We start from the raw sequence: 19,902 nt of genomic DNA, 5'->3' as shown, positions 1-19,902 counted from the left end.
CACTTTTTCAAGGAATGACAGTGTAAAACAGGAAGTGAAATTGCTAACTCCAAACCTTTTTTTGAAAATCTTAAAGATCTCTCCTTTCATCCAACCTTTTGAGTTTTTGCATAACATTTGACAACCTAGAGCATGTTAACTTTCAACTACATAATTAGTGAAAACGTTTATTTAAAAAAAAACAACAGCAATGAAAAATGAACACTTTCATATCTATTTACATATGTTTTTTGTTAATATGTATTGATTTATTACAAAGTTCATCAGTAAATTAGTTGCTAACAACTCTTAACATTTGAGACAAACAATTAAGGCACATGAAAAATAAATTAATATACAAAATGAAAAATAATCACTTGGACCACAATCTCAGTATGGCCAACATACCTCCCCTTCTGCCTTACTAACGTTAAATTTGTAGACATCACATGTTGAAAGGCAATCACGATAGTGAGGTAATTTACCCAACAGGAAACTGAGGCAAAGATCCAATGCATTCACTTATACTTCTGTCAAATCAGCTACATGACAGTTTACCATGAAGCCCAACAGTTGCCCATCAGTTCAGGACCCTGTGTTACTTTGAAAGCAAGACTGAGATATATGCTAACTGAAGTGACCCAATTGCAAGGGGTCATCACAAGATTTTTCATTGTCACCACCATTAATTCAGGATTAGAAACAAGTTCCCCAGCCAAGGCACTTAAATCTTCTTGGACATGAAATGAAGGGGCAGAGACGAAAGGTACATTTGTGAGCTATGGTGAAAATGTTAACCTTTCCCTCTGAAGTGATTATGATAACATTTGGGGACGTACATATCTTTGCATCAACATGTACCAAAGACACACAAAGCTACACACAAATATGGACTGGATGAATATATGTGCACTATAATGTGATAGGTTCATGTGCTATGCTTCAAAAGAAAAATGAGAGTTGAAGAAATATTCACAAAATTCGCACAGAAGGCAAGGTGATATGGAATGAAAAACCAGCCATATTAATTAATTCACGCACTAGCACACACGGTCCATCGTCTCACTGCTGTATTTTCAACCCTCTCTTTCTCTCACTGCCAGATCCAATCCTCTCATGGAGTGCCTGATGCCATTAAGTTTACTCTCAGGGAGAGAGTGTTGAAATGGCTAAAATCCAAACTATTCAGCATGTGTATGATAATAAGCCTTTAGAAAAATATCTTTTATTGGGGAAATGAGGCATTTTGATTATGGACCATACTGTTTTCACTTCATGACTTCAATGTGAAGCGAGGATCGTTTACATTGGCTGGTTTTGATTCACCTTGGGGATGGCTAAGCAGAGAAGGCCACTTCCTGCAAAAGAAATAAAGAGAGGAGGAAGAAGTGAATATTTTTTCATAGCAATTCAACTATTCCGGCAACATACATTCTGTACTGATAATTACAGCTTATCAGGTTATTTCAGTGGATTACAGTGCTGCCTGGTACAGTTAAGGAGGTTCGCTCAATACTTATACTCGACAGCACGTTGAGTATAAGTATTGAGCAAACTCTGCTGGTTCAGCTAAATATTTGGATGTATTTATGATTCAATGAATAACGAAAATAATTAGAAACTGTCATTAAATCAAATAAAATTCAGCTATTTACCATTGTATACCTCTATCTACTTCAAGTTCAAATATCCTTCCCCTTTCAGAAATCACTTCTGGAAACCTTATGAACCCTATGCACTGGAGTAAATTATAACCTTGTAACTGGAGTATAACCATTAAATAATTATTATAAGTAATTATTACCAAAATTAAAAAGATGGGAACAAAGTGCAATATTACTCATTCAGGATAAAAATGACTTAGTATCGATATCCACTCATTTACTTTTATTGTATAGCCATATTTGGATAAAACTTTGTAATCGTCAAATCATTTTCACCCAACACTTGTTATTTCCGCCAAGTGACAGCCATTTATGTTATCTTCTCCATGACGATATCACTCGCTCTCCGTTCACACGACTTCAAGTATTGATTGACCTCTGTTGTTTAGGGTGCTCTCGTACGTACTACCCATCCACTGCATTCAAGTGCTTATTTTAAATGCACATGATTGGCACTACTCAATTATGAAATCGAAGTTAGGATTTACATTATGTTACCTATGAGTGCAACACCTCCAATGATGAGGGGGACCACACAGTTGAAATCAACCAACCATCCGAATGCAACATTTCCGCTGATGGCTCCAATTCGTCCAATAGTAAGAGATAAGGCCAAAGCAAAAGCCCTGCAAAGACAGAATAAGAAAGTCTAAATTTTTTAGCAGCATTTAGTGAGAGGACTTTATACATGATAATTAACCAATGCAAGCCAATTTAAATATGCAACCACCCCCTAATAAATTTCTAAAAGCTGGTTAACATGGATTGTAAATTCTTGACAATGTGAGCTAATTCATAAACATGACAATGCAATCTTAAGCCAAGTGATACTGTTGATATGTCCGTGGTTCCATAAGTCCTAGGGAAAATAGCAAAATTATTTTGTTAAGACTTTTTTTTTATTTTTCAACAATACATCCTTTCAACTTTATACGATTTTCCCAGTTTTTCTCCAACTTTTTCAAGCAATCCAAAAAGTAGGATTTTGAAAGGTCATAAAAATGGGCATGTGGGTTGGCAATGCCTCCTATGAATTCAGAATTGTGACAACCGGCATACAGAGTCAATTTGCAAGTCAATAAGAAAGATGGTAATCACCAAAATACTGACTGGCGATACGAGGAGTCCTTTATATTAAGTTATATATGAAAATATATTCATTAAAAGCCACAGTACCTTGAATTTACAGCGAAATTTTTATGTTAGCATGACCACACAAAAGTATTCAATTTAAAAAAAAAAAACCAGAGGCATTCAACCGACACCTTTTCAGTTAATTGGATGCAAGTAATGGCCACTGTTTAGGAAATTTCCACAATAATATCACGATACTTAAATGCCACTTAGATGCAGCATGATGATATAGCATGGAAAAACTTACAGAATCAAAAACAATATAAGCTGAGAAAGGGATACAGTATGGCACATAAAAGCTTAAAGAATAGGACATTATATTGTTATGTACAAATAACCAATAAAGGAGAAATGAAATGAGTCCATGAAAACTAATTGGGAAAAAAGACAACTCCAAATATGTAATGATTTTGAAAGGGGCACATCAAAAAGAGGGCAATTAAGGTGCACACCATTATGTTGTAAATAATTATATAATAATACATATGATGCCCATTTAAAGAAGCTACCAAGATGTGGATAACTACTTTTACATTGGGACTCAAACCACAAACATTATTTCTATTGCATGAAATACTGATTCTTTTTAGAATATTTATGTCCTTAAGACTCACCTCAAATTGGTAGGAAAAAGTTCAACGACCACACAAAGAAGTGCACTTATGGTCATCCCTGTAATGGCTTCAAAAATGCATGCGAGGATCAAGTTCTGGGTTGAAGTCCAGACATAGTTGAATCCCAACGTGCAGGCCCCAGCTGACACCAAACTTACGACTGAAAGGAAATTGCTGATCTCAGTACAAATGGCAAGAAACTTATTTTAACCTCCGTCTTAAAAATTACAAAATTATGACCTATAGATTGAGGTGAATTTCAATGTCTTTGGACAGAAGTGAGTATGCAATGCATGGCAGAAATGATAATTAACATAACTGATGAGAGCAATGAAGACAAGTCTTCTGTTAAACCAAATAACATAAAATCCAGATAGCCAGTCAGCTGCAAGGCATGAATGACTCTTGATACAGATTTATATTCTTTCATGCCCCTCCTTTCCGCTACCATCATATTCTCCATGAACAATTTTGTTCACATGAACAATCTTCACTAACGAGAGAAAAGTAATGCCTTAATGTAACAGCAAATAAAGTATTATTTCCAGGCTTTCCTTTCTTTCAAACTGATTCAAAATGTTTGGACGCACCATATTGTTATCTCTTGCAAGAAAAACTCCTCTTTAATCTCCATGGTACTCAGTGATTAAAATTCCTGTCACCTAGAACAAATTCTCCTAACTCTTAATGAAAATGTTTAACTCTATGATTATCTATGTTGTCACTCAACGAAAGCAATAATGCTACACAATAACTCATGGCGGGCATTTATTTGACTCAGGGTTATTTGGTACTATTATTCAATTTTAACTCATGCAAATTTTATCATGAAATTGAGGCATTAATGAGTGGACAAATCCGTTAATATGTGCATTGAAGAAGTGAGTAAAGGTAATTACGGTAAGTATCCCAGGGAAGGCAAATGATTTTTACCAAGTGAAGTAGTTGCATTGCAATGCACATTTAGAGGATGCCTCCGTTAAATATTACTGTCGCGGAATCTCCCACAGTGTCTTGGAAGGGCAAGAATGCTTTGGGGAGTGGGGCAAGGATAGGGAAGGAAATCCAGTGGGATGTCCAACAAATTGAAAATCCCCATCCAATGGAAAGAGTACTGCAGTTGGAAGCATGCTCACTATACTGTATACAAGAAGCAAAAGAAATATCATAGTAGGTCTGCAGGGAACTGAACCCTGAGCCTAAAGTACAAACAGCAGGGCACAAGCAATACTATCCTCTAATAAATGCTTAGGCATTAATCAATGGGTGGTTCACTGGCACCCCTGCGATTACCTAGGATGAATTTCTTCCCAAGACGGTCGACACACACCGCAAGCCAGATGCTTGTTGGGATGCAGGCCACACCAACGTAGAGTGCATTGATGAACACCTTGGCTGGCACAATAGGCTCACCGTCTGCACCACATGGCAGGGAGTCGATGCCCCCCTCCTCAGCAATGGCTGCGGTCACCTCACAAATTGATGCCGTCCGGTTTGGATAAAGCATCTGGAATCGCTCAAAGCGATCAAAGAGGTCTGGGAACCATAGGATGAGGGTGTAGTAACTGCAAGAGAAACATACAGGTCACTTCACCGCACACAATTATTTATTATCATTAATGCTTACCAACTATTTTTACGCCTATAGCTTTTTAACATTCAGGTAAACTTATTATCACTTATGAAAGAATTAACATAAAAGAGAGCAGAACTGGCTAGTATGACGATTAGTACAGCTGAAACAGACTACTACTTACACACTTCTTAAGCAGACTAACAGTGGAGAGGCACACATGATCCTCTCTTTATTGCAACAAATAATGCAATTATATGGATATTTATTGGTTAAGAGAGACTTGATTTGAGTCAACCACCCCAAGGCTTAATAAGACATCAAAGTTTCACTATTTCATCTTTGCCATGAGTCGCCATCTAATGTAAACATTGAATTCTCAATATTTTGTATGACATCAACTGTAGCCTTAAAAATGAATTTGAAGCTTTCATCCATCCTCTTCCACTTGGCGTGCATGCCCAACAAATGATGAGAAACTCCAAAAATTACCTTTTGTGCAAAATAATGTATGTAATTTTAAAATGGAGACTCCTGAAGATTCTTTTATCTACTACACTGAAAATTTTAGGGATTAGTTGAGACTCTTTAAAAACATTTATTGTTATGTGCCTCATAATCTAAGCACAATCAGGAGAATGAAAATAATTGTGAATTTCCACTCTTTTACACTATTGACCATTATAAATAAATGAAAGGACTAACTTTGTAGTTCCACACGAACGATTTATTCACACGACCCGGGTTTCGAAGTAAAACTTCATCATCAAATCGTTCGTGTGGAACTACAAAGTTAGTCCTTTCATTTGTTTATAATGAATCGGTTTCATAAAGTTACGCCAGAAACCATCAACTATTGACCATGGTGCCCGTGATCAGTGTTCCATTATTGGGTGATTTCAAAACATTCCAAACTGTTGACTGATTCCAGTTTACTTTAAAAGGGGACTAGGAAACTCTTCAAAATCACAATAAGCTTAAAAACATCTTCCAAATTGAAATTTTGAGGTCTTTCTGTGATTTCAACAACAGTCAGCCAACAGTTTAAAAATTTTTTAAAGTGCCCAAAAATAAAGCAATTGTCGTTAACACCTGAACCTAAAGTAGAAATAGAAAGGCACTTTTTTCTTTTTCCAGAAAATGGTGCGCTTGAGATAAATGACAGCATTGATAATTATTTATCCGGGGAAAAGTGGAAGTTGATATGCATACACACACATGCTACCACCTCAGCAGCATAAGTAGTCATTTATGACATACTCCGTACTCACCTGGTCATGAGCCCAACCTGAACAGTGAATGTGATGAGTGTGGATCGAAGGAGGGGTGGCGCAAACAGGGCCTTTGTTTGCGAGATGACATTGGCGAGGGCACGAACGGGCCTACTGCGACGGGGAGAGGACACCACCACCTCCTCGGCATCGTCAACTGCCTTCAGGGGCACCTCTGTCATGCCAAGCATGTCCACTGCTTGACCATTTTTGGGCAGCTTGTTTGAAGGGTCATCTGTTGGCTGGAGAGTTTTCACCTGCCAAAGGACACCAAATTTCAGCTCTCTAGCTTTTCAGGGCTTTTAAGTTTTCTCCAACGGGGCAGAGGACGTCGGAACATGTAAAGTTTCAAGAGTGCTTTGCCAAGTCTGAAGCTTTTGTTAAAATATCCTAAATCCTTACAAACTCACTATGTATGCATAAAAGCTATGAATACCATCATGAAGTATGGGCAACATGAGTATGCGTATGACACAACATGCTCAATATGAAGAAAAACTGGTATTAACCAGGATTGTAAATGAAAAAGAAACCATTGTCTTGGATTTTGCTTAGTGGGTTCAGACAAAAGTTTCAGCCTAGGGTGTGAAAAGAACGGCTTTTCATATGGGTTCTTCAAACAATAAGAACAATTATACAATTGCAATGGAGTAGTGGCATTATTTCATTAAAATAATCCATTTTTTGGGTTTCATTTATCTTAATATATAAACTATAGTTACAATCATATGTGTAACATAAGAATCTATTTCCACGGTTATTTATTCTCGTCATATGCAAGGATTAACATCACAAATGTTTATTTTAAAAGCAGTTTTGTCTTATGCCACTGAGCAATGTAAATATAAGAGGTGTTTTCATCTCATTAGTCTCAATATTTTCATAATACTGTAACAGTACTTCTTCCAATACTGCCTGCCCCCCCCCCCTGCTGCCATATGCCTATAAATTTTGAGAAATAAATGGGCAAAAGGCAGAAGGGCAAAAGGAAATGCACAGTTTCATTCGGCGACTCAGGTTCAACTAACAGCATTAATAATGAAATATGAGCAATATGTTACCTGTTAAGTAATTTTTTCCTGCATTTTTTGTAAAGTAAGAAAACTTATTCTCGATTAATCAAACAGAAAGTTAATCATGGCTATATTCAGACATAATTACAAAACCTTGGGAAAAATATGCAAGGCATTTAAAAATGATATGGTGATGACACTGAATGCGAGGTAATTAGTTGTGGAAGGTGTTGATGGTGGTGACTGGAACCAAAAGTTGACCCCGCTCACCTCATACTCTTGCTTCTTCCCCTTGTTGTACCGGTGTATCTTCTGGAACACCATATATGCCTCGTCCAGCTTGTTCTTGGACATGAGGAACTTGGGTGTCTCTGGCAGCATGCAGAGGAGGCAGGCATTGAGTACACTGGGGATGCCACACAGCGCCACAAACAGACGCCATGAATTGAAGGTGAAGCCTCCACCCTCGGAGACAAACGACCACGTCTGGGGGATGACCCACCAGGCCACACCTGCCAAGTAGGGAGACACCTATCATCAATACTCATCGAAATTTCATTCCTCAGTAAAAGCCTTGCATTCTGTATCTATTAGCATCAAACATTTTTAATCTTCCATTCATTTCTGTAGCATACCAATTTGATTCTCTCCGGCTTTCTTTATGGGTGCAATTTAGCCGTTGCTGGTCAAACTTAGCTTTTTTCATTAAAATACATGGAAATTTGTCTTGAAACAACATCATTGAAATTACAATGTCAAACTAAAAATCTTGACTAAACGTTGACCAAAATTTAAACCTGGATCCCTTGATATGAAGACCTTTAGCCAGTTAGCATTCAGAGGAGGCACTTACACTTTTTGAAATTTAGTGGGCTACAAAGGAGCATGATGTCCATACCATAAATACAATGCCACAGATATTTCTCATCACGTGCATTGTACCACACATCAGTGGATGACTCCATTAAAAGCTACTGTTGTGGCAGTTACCTGCAGTTTCTTTGAATTTATCATCAAAACCATTTAATAACTTTGCTGAAAGACAACGATGAATTCGATTTTATTTAAGGACTTCCGCAAGAACCTAATTTATATTTACCAGACAGAAAATTTTCATTTCCATTGCCTGGAAAATTCTTCATTCAGTAACTTTGCTTCATTTTCATTCCAATTCAGTGTTCTCAGTGATTGCATCAATCTTTTAGTCCCTTGAAATACAATGCAACAATTTCAGAGAGTAAAAATCATTCGCCTTGACTGGGACCCGAACCCAGATCCCTCAATATCCGGTCGAGTGCTTTAGCCACGTAAGCTACCGAGGCGTCCTCTTAAACTCTGAAATTTTGGGGCTTTTAAAGGAACTAGATGTTATGACGAAATACCGTACATACAATGTCACATGCATTCGTAGTCGTGCGCGAGGCGCCACTGTCCACGAGGTACAAAGACCCAGGGGGTCCCAGTCAAGGCGAATGATTTTTACGCTCTGAAATTGTTGCATTGAAATGCACATTAGCGGATGACTCCGTTAAAAGTTACTGTTGCGGCATCTCCCGCAGTTTCTTTGGAATTTCCCTTGAAATAAGAAAATATGAAATGCAAGTAATATATGTGACATTTATTAGGGATATATCACCTGGCAGTATGACAACTCCAATGGACCAAAACAGCTCCAGCCAGCAGAGCATTTGGTCCCTCCTGGATGCTGGAAGGAACTCCCCCATGTATGCGAAAATTAAGGTTGAAGCAGCAGTGATCCTGGAAATGAGACAACACATGGCACAGCGTGAACTTCATGTACTGATGCATATGCCAATTTGGAGGTTTTGTGACGGGCGCTAGGGTTGCAATATCTTTCAACTTCCATTTCATGACTACATTTCATTCGGTGAATTCATAAGAAGATGGAAAAATGTAAGAACTAGGAAAGAAAAGTTAATAATTAAAGCTGGAGAGTATCAATTAGAAAACACTACATAAACATAAAAATGGCAAGTAGGTCAGAATTTAGGAGACGTAAATGAGTAGTGGTAAAGATTTAAAAATAAGATATCATCAACAAAAATTGAATTTATGAATATGAGGGAATCATGAACAAACTTTTTGAGTAGAGAGGTGTGGAAAAAAGTATTGAATGCTTAATTAGAGAGCAAAAACATTGATCTTTAAAGAGAGAATACAAGCACGCATGCGGGGGTTTTTTAATTGCAGGAGTTTTATAGAGCAAAAATCATTTACCTTGCCTGGGATTCAAACCCAGATCTTTCTTTGTCCAATCAAGCACTTTTACATCTTAAGTTTATTCACTTGAGGGAACCAGGTTCAAATCCCAGTCAAGGCGGATGACATTAATGCTGTGATATTTCTGTATTTTGGTGCTCATCAGGGGATAACTCTGTTCAAGTAACTGTTGAACCATTTCCTACAGTTCTTGCAGTTTTTTAACGTTAATTCAGAAGGATAGAGCTGAATGGAGAGGAGGTCAAGCAAGGATCCTTTGGTGAATTAAACTGGAACTATGTTGAACATAACAGTTTCAGGTTTAACTTTGTGGAATTCCTTCATTATGAGGGTAAAAAGAAACTTAACATTTCCACCAAAGGGATTTAATATTTCATGACCATGGTTCCACCTGATGATGATGCGCAGTATGGAAACCATGGCCGTGAAATATTAAATCCCTTTGGTGGAAATTTTAAGTTTCTTTTTACCCTCATAAAAACTATGTTGTTTCTTAAGTTATCCATTGAATGAAGTTCATTAAGTTACACTCCAGGAAAGTTGAAAATATTAGTCCAAAGCACAAAAAAACATCAATTCATATAAACTAGAGCATCTTTGAAAGATGATTACTCAATATAGCAACGCATATAAAAATTTTGAAGTTGAACTGAGAAGATGAAAAAGGCAGCAAAATTCAAGGAGGAATGCTCACCCAAACCCATTGAAGAAGCGGCAGATCAGGAAGAGCCAATATGATTGTGCAAGGCTTGATGCAAAGCAGCAGAAGGCATCCAGCAAGAGGCCACTGACCATCATCCACTTGCGTCCCTTGGCATCGGCTATCAGACCCCATATACAAGAGCCAACCAACATTCCTATGGAAGACATGGAATTGAGCAACATAATAGATGGAAAACAACAGCACAAGTTGTAAAAATATTCACAACTATGCAAATATTTTGGCAGTGCCTGGTACACTGGGAGGTGTCACAAAAGACATTTTCAGAATCTTAAATATTATACGAAGTTCTGTTGTCATTAATTATTAGGAGTAAATAATCAAAATAATAGAATGAAAAAATGTTTATCTGAGCAAGGTACCTATTCTTAAAAGTAGAGAGCCCTCAGCATTATTCTAACATTTTCATAGGATACACTTCTTTTATCATTGTCTTTAAACAGATTCTTATGCATTCATCATCATTAAAAATGTCTTCCACTAGAGGTATGTTATAGATAAAATTGTGGATTTTAATAAATTGAAGTTACTTTATTTTCCTTCTAGAAAGATTTTCCTTTGCAAGTTAATTATTTCCTCAATTAAGAAATATGGGTAATGACTTATTTTTATTTGATTTAGCATAAGAGCTTTCCAATAAACAAATTTTTAGGCATATGCCATCCTGTCAGACTATTTGTTTGAAACGAAAAGCACAGAAACCTCACATCATGTTTCACAATGAATGACAATGACTGCTGGGGAAAATCTGTGAAAGAGGCACTGATTTGGGACAATACTGCTTCTCCCTCAGCGGTTTTATGACAATGAAAACATACGGGCATACAATGCAGACAGATTAGTCCACCAATTAGGCTGGTGGCACCAATTATATAAATAAATGGTGTGAATTGATCACATAAAAATTATTTTTACATATCTTACATTCCTTAACATGATTACTAACGTACTTAATCTCCTTCATTTGAAGAAATGAAAGAAAATGTCAATCTAAATCAAGAAATAAGAAAGAATTATTATTGTTAAATTTTCCTGATATTAGCTGCCATTATACAGGGTCATTATCATAAGTATACTATCAATTTTTATAACTTTCTTATTTTTATTTAGGAAAATATTATGACAAGGCTATTTTTTAAGGTAAATGATTTGTCATAAAAACTATGCTTCCTTCATCAAGCTATAAGGATTATATGAAAGCTCTCATTAAAGCATGGTCAAGAGCTTGATTACTCTTATGTAAGAGTGAGGAAATTTTAATGGGTTAATATGAACATCATTCTTGAGTTCAGTTGATGTCAGGATGTCCATGTTTCTTGTGTTTGTTGATGGTATGATTTTCCCCTAACTCTATCACCTTGGCTATGCCAGAGGGTAACATAATATAAAATGAGCAGAGGATGATTTGTGTATCCAAAGATATATCCATAATGCTTTCCAAAAGACATTACTGGGAAAAGAATGTATTGAGAAGGTAATGTAAAACAGATGCACGAATTGAAAAACCTTCATATTAGGTTGACATTAGACTCCTTAGGTGTTTGTATACTGATAGGACAATGTCTGAACACAATCGGAATAACACTCAGGCATATCTCTGTCAAAAAATTCCCATGAGTTGAATTAGAGAACTCTTGCTACCAGTGAACGTTTGATGGCATTAGCAAGAAGAAAAATTAATAAATGTAATGGGAACAAAGGTATTTCACATTGAGCGTTACCCTCAAAGTAGAGAACAGCACCACCTTTACCATTATCTCATTCAATCATGAACATGAACACGTGAGATATAAAAATAGAGGACCAAATCTGGTGAGTTGATTATGAGTCACCATTACTGAAACCGAACAAAGGCAATCCATAGGGTTCCTCACCAATGTTGGGCGATGCACTCAGGCGACCTTTATCCTCCGAGCTCAGCCGAAAATCACACTGGGCAGAGGGAAGCACAAAGGAAATGGTGGCGATCCCAATGGCAGCATTGGCAAACACTGATCCGCAGATTAACATAAGGAAGTAGTTGAACTTGCCAACACCTAGAGTGAGGAAGGTTGAGAGGGATGGATCAGTTGCAGTTGATACGTCAATGTTTCGTCTTTTTAATATTTATTGGCACTAAGAATGACACACAATCATCATCACAAAACTATATGACAGTTCTAACATTTGGTAAGATATAAATCAATTCCATTCCAAATTCAATTCAAGGAATAAATAATATTCCTATAATTCACAATGCGATGGGCATTTACGTAGTTATTAAACCTGTACTCAGGCCATAAATTACCTTCATCATGGCTGGATGCATCGGTTGTAACTAGGTTGAAATAGTAGAACAAATCTACTGATATAATACTGGGTTAATACACGGCAATGCACCATGCCGCCTTCCGACCATTCAATATACTATACACGTATGCAGCTCATTTGACTTCTATATGACATATACTTAAAAATGAAAACTTGATTTTTTTGATTCGGCCCACCGACGCTCGCCCGCATCTCCTCGGAGGGCGGCAACTTCGGCGGAGCTCGAAGAGATCCGATTCGCAGTTAGACAGGAGGGGGGTGCACGGGAGCACAGAGGGTTGCCTGTGCACATGGGCGCACGCCTCGTCTCGTCAAATCCGGAAGGACCGAGTCCTTCAATCCTCGCCCAAAGTCATCACACATTGGGGTGCCTCTCTTTCGCCTTCCTATCCCACCCGCCCTCGGATTGAAGCCACCTGGCGGTATTTGCACGTCTAGCCCAGAGACGCTAAGCAGTTCCTTTTCTTGTTGCCTACAACACGTATCGCCATTCTCTTCCTAGGCACCATACGTGTCAGTATATTTGCGCGAGTTATGTGTGTATGTATGTGTATGTGTGTATATATATATTAATATGCATGCATTTTATTAATATACAGGATAGGGACACTTAAAAAATACGTTCACAGGAATTGTGGGGAAGGTGGAATCGAGCAGATCACAAGTGTAAAATAGTTTCCTTGACCAGGACTTGAACCACAGATCTTTTGACTCGCCGATGCGATGCTCAAACCACTTGAGCTATCGAGGAAATGCAAATTACGCAAATCGGCAGTAGGTTTATGAAACCACTTGCCCCGATTCTTTGGCCAGAAGGGGGCTTTGGGGAGCTATTTCATCCACCAAAGGAGAAATTAACGTGGACACTAGAAGAAAGGATAGTAGTGAACGCAATCATACAATGTCATAAAGTGTAGGAACAGTGCGTTTTGTGGCACGCAATATCTAGTTTAGACATTTCGACGGCATTAGAATCTTCTGAAGATGACGCCGAAACGTCAAAACTAGATATGCGGGTGTCCTTTCTCTATGTTCCGGAGTACACACGGTTATTTCTTAGTAACAATTATTTAAAAACGATACCTACACCAACGAATATCTACCTCAAAGTCGACACCTTTTTACGGAAGATTAAATAAATTACGCATCTTCGTGTGGAGCGAGTGTTTCAAATCACCGTCTCACCACGGGTGATCTGAATTGGTCCGAGGCACTTACAATTCATTACGTAGCCTCTTACTTAGACAGGCACGCGTTTAGTTAAGGTGGCGGAGGGAGACGGGTAAGGACACGCCATTCCATCGTTAGTGCGTGCGACTGGATAGCACCTCCAGAACACGACTACACGTTGGGACTACCAAGAACGAACGTCACGAATCATTTAGCCGCAGGTTAGCGGGAAAACAAAAATTAAGAATATTACTGGATCGGGGAGGGAATCAAATGTGATTCGACCATCTCAAGAGTGGATGGGCAGAGTCATTTTACCCTTCCGCCGTTATCGAATCAAAAAGCACCATGCGGAATTATCGTCAATATCGCTCTTTTTAATGGACCAATTTTTATAAAATGTAATCATTTCGACTCAATCTGAATGAAACCTTGGCGCAGGTCCAGAGGGTATGAGATTAAACAGTCGTTCAAATATGAATTAAAGGGCTATCAAGATTTTGAAGCTTATGCCATTAACTCAGGCGCAGATTTTCCTCGGATAGCGACTGAGCCCCGCGACATTAGTATTCCACTTTTTGGGCACCACTCATGCCGCTTCTCCCCACCTCACAATTTAACACATTGGCAAACCCTCCTACTTACTCTATTCGTTGTATCAATGATATCCAATAAAAATAGACGCACAAGCACGCTGAGAAACTGGAACCGAGGGATTTAAGGCTGAAAAAGTTATTACATACCTCCACAATAAAAATTTCAATCCATGCTTATCACAAAAACAATATCAGAGGAATTGCGGAGTAACTATTTTTAAAATGAAACAACATTTTAAAATAAATATACTTAAAAATACATTAGCACACATAATGCAAATCCCAAAAATGTTGGTAAGTAAAATTTACCATCCGTAAAAAAAACGACGAGGTTTGTCGTCAAAATTTTTGGATTTTCCAAATATCTAAATATTTTGTTTTTTCGAGAAAGTTAAATAACAGATCAAATCTCGTGTATTAATTGGTATAGCCTACAGGGTACTAAATAAAGTAAAGTGTAATTTTCGCCAATTTATTTATCAAGGATTAGTCAGGGTATAAATTAAAGGGCTAAACAATTTTCATCCTTTGACGGCAGCGATTCTTATTGGCATTATGACCTCTATCTGACGTCACTCTAGGAGCATCATCAACAAATCCCACGCTTCCATTTGCTTTAATGGCAGTAGTAACCATCGACCGCATTCCCTTACGCTGTAACATTCATCGACGCATGACAATGTCGAGTTTTCCCAAGGCCTTTAATTTTTTAAGAGGGTTTAAGTAAAATAAGTCATCATTAAAATAAGGAGGAGCAACAGAGAAACATGCGAAAAAGAGAGAATTAATCAAATGGATGACGAAAATTTTACTTTCGTTTTCCCTTGACAATGAGGTCTGACGCTTGACTGAGCAAAACTCGAAAGCGCTGCTTTACTCTTCGAAGGGGCTAATGCTGAAAATAATGCCTATCATAAAGGTACGCAAAAGCAAATGATACTTAAAATATTGAAGCTCATTTCATCTACTAATTGCAGATGACTAGGAAATCTTCCAACTTTCTCGCCGAGGCATCCATGAAAATTCATCTTTTTCTTTCGAACCGCAAGACACGACGGCTGAGTTTTCACGTGGCAGCTTTTAAACTGAATTTGTTCAAATAAATACGAGAGAGAGAGAGAGCAGTGAAAAGAAACTCATGTAGCAGAACACACCAAATCGGTCATTGTTTCTCCAAGCAATGCATTTCATGTGATACCACACACTAAAAAAACCAAAGCAAATCATTTTAAGGTAATATTTCCTCATTCCGTGATGCTATAAAACTACATTAAAACATCTTGCTCCCATTTGATATTAAACACGCTAAACATCCAAAGTGCTATTTTCAACTTTAAAAGCGCTGATGCAGTTCGATCAGTTTATTTACGTTGTTAAGTGTATGCTAAATGTTGTAAAATTATCTGGAAAATGAAGCCTACACACATTATAAAACGTTTGGAATGAATCGTACCATATACTTTAACGTTGTGGATATTTTTTCCCATGCTACGTATTGTCTTCTATTTCAAAAAATTCCAGAAAATATTCTGCTGCGATTAATTAGAAACATTCCTCGCCCGCATATGTGATATCGTTGAAATAAAAACGAAACTAGCGTCGGAAATTAAACCGTACCTATAAATCATATTTAAAAAGTCGCTAGTAGATGACAAGGCTATGACAGTGCCTGATAAACGGCTAATGTAACGTCTATATTTAAAAGCGGAGACAGGGTGGAACCGAGCAATTATATATACCTACCTCCCCAAAACCATGTCTCCGATATGCGTACTAAATCATTTCCGCCAAACGATGCCCAAAATATAAAATTCATATAATGGAATTGAACGTTTGCTTTTATGGAAATACGTCGGTAATTGCTCGGCTCCACCCACTCTCCCCTTTTTACATACGGATTATCGACAAAATTTTCAGCTAAATTTTCTCGTATAAAGTTCCTTATAAACTCGCTTAACGTTTTCCGAAACTCATTCTTGGATTAATTAGAAACATTCCTCGCCCGCATATGTGATATCGTTGAAATAAAAACGATATTCAAATGTCCAATTAAGCTGTCGAATTAATTGCCAAATAATATTATTATTTGATAACCTACCGTTTAATGTCGGTTTAGGATGGACACACGCAGAACATCGCTACATTTCGTCGCTTCTCCCAACACAACACAATAACCCCTTCCTTCAATTCCGCATACCACCTCCTTCCTCCCGTCCAACATCCCTATCCTATTCCTGCACCTTCCTTGTTAACATTCTCCCCTCCATCACAGTCTTTATCATCCTACTGCCAATCAATATCCTTTTCATCCATCTTGCCTATCTCTTTTAGATTTCTCCTAACAATGCTTTCTCCTCCTCTTTCGCAATGCCTAACACTTCTTCGTTTGTTTCCATTCCCTCAGTTTTACCTTTCCCATCATTCTCCCAACTCACATCTCAAAAGCCTCCAAATCCTACGCTTATCATCTTGCGTCAAGCTTCCGAGTCTTGTATAAAACCATTTTCTATAAATCAAAGTTTTAACTAATCTTTTTGTAACACCCTTGCTCAACGAACCTATCATTTATTCCCTCCTCTCAGTGAAAGCTTCTTTTCCTAACGCAATTATGTATATAATTGTAATGTATGTAATCCCTAATACTTAGGCCAACTTGGTTCAAAGCACTCCTGAGGAAGGTAAAAGACGTGCAATATTTTCGTAATGCCATCTTCTTTTAAAAAAAGTAAGGACTTGTTTCATTTCTTATTCTATTTACGCAAAAAGAACGCGCGTGGGAAAAACACTCTTCGACTGTCATCTCCTAATCATCATCTCCTCCTAATGCGGGGCATTCAACATATTTTTTTATGGCAGTTTTCACATTATTCCACTTCAACCCAATTCTCAATAACTAAGCATATACTTGTTATATGCCTCTCTTGTTTTCCTAAAGCTTTCGAAACTAGGATTTGGAAGTGAAGGCTGAAGATTGGTTATCTGAATTTTGAAACGAGAAAGTATGGGGAAGGTAGAAGAGAAATATAAAAATAGCAAATAAATTTGCCATTTTAATATTTATTATTTGATAGACTTTTGCAAGTTATGTCTATGCATAGTTTATTTTATCTGCAACAAAAGACACTATGCAAAACGGGACGGGAACAAGAAGAACAACTTGTTTCGTGTTGAAACTTTTGACAGTTGCTGGGATAAAAGGTTCTAGTCCCTTATAATTAGAAAAAATTAAACGGCTGTTCATCGTGAGAAAATTTCTATTCCATTGCAACCGATTGTATTTCCCTTGAACATATGTATTCTTCGGCGCCATTTACAAATTTCTCGAAAACTTCTTTCGCCTGTAATCTTTAATCACTTCCCACAATATTTGTGGCTAACCGTGAAGTGACCGCGGAACTCCGCCGAAAATGACGCGACATCCCTGGCTTCCACCACTCCCGATTATGCCCCAAGAAATATGACAATAGGTTAAGACTTAGCACCAAAGTAGTAATTCATCACGTTCTCCTTTGCAAGTGTATGTTGTGTCCGCAAGACGAGATACGCGCGAGTCTTGCAACCGAAATTGTGACAACCGAAATGCAAGTTTGTCACACACTCGCAAATGAATTTAAAAGCACGAAGAAAATTAATTAAAAACCAACGCTACCTCCAGGAGAAAAACTATCAGCAGGTAAAGGATGGGAAATGAAGTATAGTTACTCCACACTTGCACGAAAGAAAATGCAGGCGAGAGATGAGATTACCAAGAAGTGAGAGGACTAAATCAAACATTGAAGACGGAGTCCATCGGGAGTGTTTCCAGCCGGAGATAATAAAGAGCGTGTGGAATGCAATCATCATTTATTTACTGTAAATATGTCGTTGTAATGGATTCATTTTGATCTCGCGACTGCAAGTCCAGAGTCCGTCCGTCCGGAACCAAAGCACAAGGTCTGTTCAAAAAAATATGCGACTATTTGAATAAATACTTCAGTTTATTGGGTGCCCTTTAATAATTCTTATCGCCTTCCGCCACCTGGAACGCTTCTTTCGGGATAGCCTTTAAGTTTGCGGTACAATTTTATTGGATGTCTTCAATTGTTTCAGATCGGCGTTCCTTTAAGGTGGATTTCAATTTAGGAAAAAGGAAAAAGTCCGCTGGAGCGGAGAGGAGGTAGAAGCGAAAGTAACGTAGAGTGCTAAGCCGAAAAGAAGGGCCAAATGAATTTGGAGCACCTTGAAACGCAATGAATTCCCAAGGACCACAAATTCCTTTGTCCCACATGGGGGATCAAGCGATAAATACGTAGGCCAAATGAAGGCGGATACACGGGGGTCGTAGGCGTATAGAGTAGTCAGCATTGGATGTGGGAGGTGGCATGGTGGAAGGTTCGTTCGGACAATGGGTCCCATAGCAATCTTAAAAAGAGAATATGTCCCAGAGAAACCGGGTAAATGACAAACTAACTTTCAATTGGATGTTTTCAAACTCTTAATGTTTAGTCATATCCACTTGTTTCAATAAATAATTGAAAAATGTCGCCATCATCGTTGCTTTAGAGCCAAGATTTTTAGTAATGCCAGTTATCATAGTTCCAGATATTTCCAAATAGTTTTGTCGCGTGGGCAACGCTGAGAAACGTCATTGTGCGGGTAATTAGTGCATCGTAATAGTTGGGCACAACTGCGTCTCAAATTTTATCTCGGAATAAAAATCTAGTTTTTGTGAAGCATACATACATTTCATTTGTTTTCGCTTTGCCGTGCGTCAATTGGTTTTAGTTCACATTTTTTTGTGCCATTTTTTCCCCTCGAAATGTTTATTTAAGTTTGAGTCCGGGAAAGGAATACCACAGATGTATGGGCAACGGAACATGGCACCATAAACGCGAGAGCACCTGCTTTAGAGTTTAACGAAGAATATTTGTGCGGTGCCGTGCTAGATGGAGGGGAAAAATTAATATTTATTAGTAGACTACTGTGTAAATTTTACGACAAGGTTAAAGAAAAATGTTATATTTCGCTGGTTAGGCCTCATTTAGAATATGCTGCTTGTATATGGGATCCATATGAAGTTGGATTGATTGCCGAATTGGATCGTATGCAGCGTACAGAGGCTAGATCTGTAAAACGTTGTTATGACAAACAGAGCATTGCATTAAAATTATTACAGAAGCTGGATTGGCTCTTGGTCTATTAATTAAAACACATGTAGTTTTAAAACGGGTTAAAGATAAATATAGCTGCGATTCGCTAATACATTCTTTTACGCTGACCTCCATACATCAACTTGTCATTTCACCAACTAGGGGCGATAATAATCTTGATTTGATGACAGCGAACATACCCGAAAAAGTCACCAATACAGAAAATATCAACGTAATTGGTGACCACAGAGCAGTTAATGCTAAGTTTTTCCTACTTGGAGTCCAAAGTAAGAAGTTCAAAAGGCTTAAAGTGCTTGTTAAAGTGAATAACTGATAAGAAGTACTTTTCCACTTGATGACATTTTTATTTTACGACCGGGTTTCGATGTATTACATCATCATCAGGCGAAAATAAAAATTTTATCAAGTGGAAAAGTGCTTCGATCAGTTATTCCTTATGTTTGACTTCCACCACATCGCGCCTGAA

At 37.8% G+C, this 19,902-nt stretch overlaps 1 protein-coding gene across 2 annotated transcripts in view; it reads right to left on the bottom strand.

The window, feature by feature from the left end:
- Positions 1-234: 234 nt before the first annotated feature.
- Positions 235-19,902, bottom strand: part of LOC139693819 (synaptic vesicle glycoprotein 2C-like) — a 160,296-nt gene continuing 140,628 nt past the window's right edge. For both annotated transcript variants that reach the window (XM_071592110.1, XM_071592111.1), the window contains exons 4-12: positions 12,085-12,246; positions 10,184-10,346; positions 8,885-9,006; positions 7,519-7,760; positions 6,236-6,492; positions 4,685-4,956; positions 3,392-3,551; positions 2,142-2,269; positions 235-1,337 (exon numbers count right to left, since the gene is read on the bottom strand). In XM_071592110.1, the coding sequence (XP_071448211.1) occupies positions 1,282-1,337; positions 2,142-2,269; positions 3,392-3,551; positions 4,685-4,956; positions 6,236-6,492; positions 7,519-7,760; positions 8,885-9,006; positions 10,184-10,346; positions 12,085-12,246 (1,562 nt within the window). In that variant the 3' untranslated portion in view covers positions 235-1,281. The remainder of the gene's footprint in view (positions 1,338-2,141; positions 2,270-3,391; positions 3,552-4,684; positions 4,957-6,235; positions 6,493-7,518; positions 7,761-8,884; positions 9,007-10,183; positions 10,347-12,084; positions 12,247-19,902) is intronic.

The sequence above is a fragment of the Hetaerina americana genome, unplaced genomic scaffold, assembly GCF_022747635.1.
Source record: "Hetaerina americana unplaced genomic scaffold, ioHetAmer1.1.p SCAF_5, whole genome shotgun sequence".
Taxonomy (NCBI): Eukaryota; Metazoa; Arthropoda; class Insecta; order Odonata; family Calopterygidae; genus Hetaerina; species Hetaerina americana.
This window is presented reverse-complemented; position numbering and strand designations above follow the sequence as displayed.